At 43.0% G+C, this 6,000-nt stretch overlaps 1 protein-coding gene across 2 annotated transcripts in view; it reads right to left on the minus strand.

Annotated features, from left to right (window-relative positions):
• LOC117518329 (BMP/retinoic acid-inducible neural-specific protein 3-like) overlaps positions 1-5,718 on the minus strand; it is a 178,325-nt gene extending 172,607 nt beyond the window's left edge. For both annotated transcript variants that reach the window (XM_034179433.1, XM_034179432.1), the window contains exon 1: positions 5,370-5,718. In XM_034179433.1, the coding sequence (XP_034035324.1) occupies positions 5,370-5,593 (224 nt within the window). In that variant the 5' untranslated portion in view covers positions 5,594-5,718. The remainder of the gene's footprint in view (positions 1-5,369) is intronic.
• Positions 5,719-6,000: the final 282 nt, after the last annotated feature.

The raw sequence follows: 6,000 nt of genomic DNA on the forward strand, positions 1-6,000 counted from the left end.
CCCTCAAATATTGTTCACAAACCAGTTTAGTGAGCACTTCTCCTTTGCTGAGATAATCCATCCCACCTCACAGGTGTGCCATATCAAGATGCTGATTAGACACCATGATTAGTGCACAGGTGTGCCTTAGACTGCCCACAATAAAAGGCCACTCTGAAAGGTGCAGTTTTGTTTTATTGGGGGGGATACCAGTCAGTATCTGGTGGGACCACCATTTGCCTCATGCAGTGCAACACATCTTCTTCGCATCATCCGTGATGAGAACACCTCTCCAACGTGCCAAATGCCAGCGAATGTGAGCATTTGCCCACTCAAGTCGGTTACGACGACAAACTGGAGTCAGGTCGAGACCCCGATGAGGACGACGAGCATGCAGATGAGCTTCCCTGAGACGGTTTCTGACAGTTTGTGCAGAAAATTCTTTGGTTATGCAAACCGATTGTTCCAGCAGCTGTCCGAGTGGCTGGTCTCAGACGATCTTGGAGGTGAACATGCTGGATGTGGAGGTCCTGGGCTGGTGTGGTTACACGTGGTCTGCAGTTGTGAGGCTGGTTGGATGTACTGCCAAATTCTCTGAAACGCCTTTGGAGACGGCTTATGGTAGAGAAATGAACATTCAATACACGAGCAACAGCTCTGGTTGACATTCCTGCTGTCAGCATGCCAATTGCACACTCCCTCAAATCTTGCAACATCTGTGGCATTGTGCTGTGTGATAAAACTGCACCTTTCAGAGTGGCCTTTTATTGTGGGCAGTCTAAGGCACACCTGTGCACTAATCATGGTGTCTAATCAGCATCTTGATATGGCACACCTGTGAGGTGGGATGGATTATCTCAGCAAAGGAGAAGTGCTCACTATCACAGATTTAGACTGGTTTGTGAACAATATTTGAGGGAAATGGTGATATTGTGTATGTGGAAAAAGTTTTAGATCTTTGAGTTCATCTCATACAAAATGGGAGCAAAACCAAAAGTGTTGCGTTTATATTTTTGTTGAGTGTATATGTGACCCTGTGATAGACTGGCATCCTGCCCAGGGTGAACCTCACCTCATGCTTTGTGACTGCTGGGATAGGCTCCAGCCCTCGTGACCCTTTTTTCTGCTGTAGGATTTTTAAATTTGGTTTGACTTCATTGCTGGATATGACGTATATGTTATATATTCTTAAAGAAGCAAGCACAAAGTAAATTATCACCTCTTTATTCAGTTCAATTTATTTCAGTTTATTTCATTTATATTGCACCAAATCACAACAAAGCTGCCTCAAGGCGCTTCACTCAAGTAAGGTCTCACCTTACCAACCCCCAGAGCAAGCACACAGGTGACACAGGTAAGGAAAAACTCCCTCTGATGATTTGAGGAAGAAACCTCAAGCAGACACACTTAACAATACAAATAGACAGGAAATTTTGGGAGTCCATGCTTTAAAAAGCCAGACATTAAGAGTAAATTACCCTTTGTTAGTGCCCCTTCACACATAGTGCAAATTTGGTCAAAATGCGCATGAAGCAGCAATTGTATGCACAACATGTAAATTTGTAGCTGCCTCAAATGCCTCATACACCTGTTGCTACAACTATTTGTGCACACCAGCGGCTGAAAGACAGAGTGTGTGCTGTGAGAGTCCATCGAACCCTCTCAGGGCAGGTGTTGGCCAAATTCCAGCTGACACACACAAACATCTAATACCGCTCATGTGGCACTTAGAAAATGTGTGGCCATTCACACTATTAACATGACAACAGTCAGTAGACGATCACTGTCAAGCTGGATGTGAAATTTATCTAAGTGCCCCACGAGTGTGGCTTTGCAAAACAGCAACACACATGAGGTGCCAGAGTGCTGGCTTCTCCCGCACACACATGTGCCATGCAGATGAATCGCGCATGTGTTGCGCTCCCCCCCATCTGTAAAAATATGTGGTGATGGGAGGCGGGGGGGTGCACTTGCCTGATACATATATGGATGTACAGATGGTGTGTTGGTGTGTGCGCTGAACTGACAGGGGGTGTGTCCACCCACAGCACGCACATCGACAGGCTTCCCCAGGTGACAATGGACCATCAGAACATAACACGGAGTGGGCCACCTGACTGTCACATCACCCACGTGAGCTCTGTTCCACATGGACATGTGCGCGGGGCTGGCTGGAAACACCGGACCACTAGATGTGGACATGATCAGAGCACACTGCTTCATTAATGTCATTTTATGACTGTACGTCTGTGACCATGGGTCATCTACAGAGGAACAGACAGTTCATGCTTGATAAGAGGGTGTTTTTATGGTGTGTTTTTTTTAAATACATCCATCTCTTTCTTGATTTCAGGCATTTTACCACACCATTTTCAGGCCAGCAACAGTAGTGCAGTGGTGACGTTTCAGGCTAGTAACCAATAAAGTCCATGTACAAATCCCATGGGTGGCATGTATTTTTTTTTTTCTCCCACAGCAGCGGTGCGATGTGGTTACACATGCTCCAGTTGCTCACACTGTGTTCATACATGAGCGTGCATGACACCTTTGCAGCAGGATCATACACACCTGCCTGTTGGCGCGATGTTTTCATAGTTCATTAATTCGAACTGTTTGACACTGTTTCGCCTAATTTGACCAAATTTGCACTATGTGTGAAGGGGCCCTTAATTACGTGAATGAGGACGCAGCATCATATCGGCTGGCAGAGGAGGAGGGCCAAGGGCAGTGACATGAAGTTGACAACAAGGTTTAAAATTCCCAACATACAGATGCTATCAACATCCGATAAATTTCCTTTTGACCTTAAACATTGTGAATGCATACCTCACCTATTTGCATTTTCCCTCCTACAATATTTCACAAACCCCAAACTGCATATCTATGAATGTCCAATGCGCAAAATAGCACATTGTCCATTTAGTGCATTTTCAGATACTATCCTCATTGCACACTGTTAGTAACTCAGCATGCAAGCATATTGTGAGTCCAGTGGTGTTTGGACACGTTTTTACACAGAGAAACCTTGAGTAAATCAGACCCTTCGTGTTTAATTAGTCCAAGTGACATCTCATATTTTATTGCATCTGAATCTGATAGCTAACAGAGGAGAGATGTGGGATTGATCTCATTTCATTAAGTGCACTTTTTGGAAATACAAAGATGATTGCTGTCACAGTGCTTGAATCAGTTGTATGGTTGTACTGACTGAGATTTCTTTGTTCTGAAGCACCCTTCTGAATGGACGCAAATGAAAGTATGATCAGTCAGAAGCTTTGAAATGTGAAGCTTTGAGCTGCAAAAAAATGATGAGCTCCTGCTTTTAGAAAAGTAATCTTGAACAACAACAGAAACAACAGAAAAAAAACAACCCATTATAATAATGCTGGAAATTAAATAATAATAATAATAATAATACGAGTAATAATAAGAGTTGGCTGAAAAGTTTTACTTCCTATGCAATCTTTTCAGGAATAAGCAAGATCCATCCATCCATTTTCCATTCTTGCTTACTCCAAGGGTCACGGGAGGGCTGGAGCCTATCCCAGCAGGCATAGGACATGAGGTGGGGTACACCCTCAACAACACATCAGTCTGTCAAAGGGTGTAACAAGCAATATACTTGCATGAATCACATATCGGTTTAATGTCCAGAATGTTATCTTTCCAGCAATGTCATTCCTTTTGCACTTAGTTACCTTAGTTACCTACACATATACACCAATGGTGGCCACGTTTTTGCATCCCATCTGTCAAGAAATTGGGTGTCATTTCTTGGCTACAGCAACACATAGCTGCTTGGATGTCTGCATCATTAGTGTAATGAGCTTGGCAAAAAGGGTAAAGTCACATGGAGGAAGATGCAGACTGAACAGCAGGTGTGTTAAGAGCTCAGAAATTTTGAGCTGCTACAATCCATCCTGTATTTGCCAAACAATGTCATGCTTACCAACTGTTTTTTTGTTTGTTTGTTTGTTTGTTTGTTTTTTCAGGACAAACCAGCTTCAAGCATGTGTGCAGCTTTTGCACAGTGTTCACATATGGGTTGGAGTTAAAAGTGTTGCCATGTTACAAAATTATTTGAGGACAATGCCATCACACCCAGACTTGACGGTGTACATCTGGTGCTGTTATGGGGCACCAGCGAGAGGTCTGGTAATACAGAGTCATCGTGGCTGGATTTTCATCTTTCAGACTCCTTGCCCATCTCCTGACTCAACTGATATCCACACAGGCGTCACCATAGACAACACTCATTTGTCAGTGAATGTCCACAGTTGCACAGCCCTCCACTGTGATGAACTGAATGTACTTTGCCATTTTTTACCAACTAATGTGCATGTGTTATGTTGAAGGCGATTCTGTGCATGTCTGAAATTGTAGACAATATCCTTCTGGTGTAGCAATCCTCAACAAGTACAGGATTATTATTGTACTGCTTTCACTATTTCAATATTTTGCTTGTTATTAAACAATCACATTGGAGACATAACCTTTCAGCAAATCCAAGCAATAATAATGATTCCACCTTGTTATATGCAAGAGGACGGAGGTGATGGGAAATATAGATCTATGAATGGCAAATGTTAATTTTCTGAACTTTTGGAAGGTTCCCAAAAGGTCCCCACCAAGCGCCAATGAAAGTGACCCTAAAATATGAATTAATCACATCTGCAGTAAATCCCACAAGGAACCACAGTGGTTATCACCAAATGTGGGTGTGGACCTTTAATTAAAATAATTAATAAAGTGGAAGTCGTAATGCTCATAATTTTACTGTAAAAACTCTATAGTCCAGAGATATAAATGTGTGTGTCTGCACACAGGCTGAATGTGTAACATCTTTGGTGAACAGCACTGAGCATAATACTCACAGATATAATTACTGTCCAATAAAAGCTGCTGATGTTTGCTTAAGGATTTAATATTTGGCTTGTATTCTGCATTCTGTATTTTATTTTCATTGATAAAACGGCTCAATTATTATGCAATAGTAATTACATTTTTTTTTTTTTTGGTGTAGACCTGTGGGAAACATCTCATTCTGCTGTGTTTTATAAGTATGTTTATGGTAGAATTGCAAATCATTTTAAAGAACGTACACAGCAGCTGGTATTATGTGTCATGCCTTTGTGGAAGGATTCTGGCTCTGGCACTGTTCCTTTTAGCGGAGAGGCTGGTGGAGCAGACAGATGAATCTGTATGCGAGCGGTGTGTGTGCTTGCATCCATTTCTGAGTAACTCTTGGAGTGGAAATCACATTCACGGACATGTGCATAATTCTACAAAGATTGAGATTAATCAAGCACAGCCTTATAAATGTGAGAAAAGGGTGGAACATTTGTCTTTTGTGCATACAGTTTTAGTTTCCTCCTGCAGCTGTGACTCACCTGTATATCTTGTATCTGGTGGAGAAGCCTTGCCGGTTCTTCTCCACGAAGTCGATGTATTCAGGGGAGTGGTGGAAGGGCCCCTTATCAGACAGGAGCCAGTCCAGCGGACCTCCAGGTTTGTCATTGGGGAGGCTGGCTGTTGCCACTGCAGCTTCTGCTACCGCTGACTGTAAACACACCCAGCAGTGAAGGCTGAGGCTGACGACACCCCATAGAGCCATCAGAGATGGAGGGAGCAACAGAGGGATGAGTGTGGTGGCGGGATTCAGCAGGCAAAGCCACTCGTTGTTAGCTGGCTTCTCCACTTGGATGACTGGGGGACCTGCATCACCTCAACACCCCCCAAGCACCTACAAAGACATGCATATGTGCATGAGCATACTGCAAGTACAAGTTGAGAAGCATTGCTAAGAAAGACGCAGCTGGTTGATGGGTTGCTGATGTGGAAGAGAAATTTTGCTCCGAGTATAACTCAACAATATTACCTACAGGCAGTGGTGGGCACAGCTAACCAAAAAGGTAACTTTGATAACCATTATTCCAATAACTCAAAAGTTATCCTTTATGGCACTAAACCGATAAACTGCTAAAATATTATCTTTATTACAGATAACCGATAACCAGTGGT

The sequence above is a fragment of the Thalassophryne amazonica genome, chromosome 10, assembly GCF_902500255.1.
Source record: "Thalassophryne amazonica chromosome 10, fThaAma1.1, whole genome shotgun sequence".
Taxonomy (NCBI): domain Eukaryota; kingdom Metazoa; phylum Chordata; class Actinopteri; order Batrachoidiformes; family Batrachoididae; genus Thalassophryne; species Thalassophryne amazonica.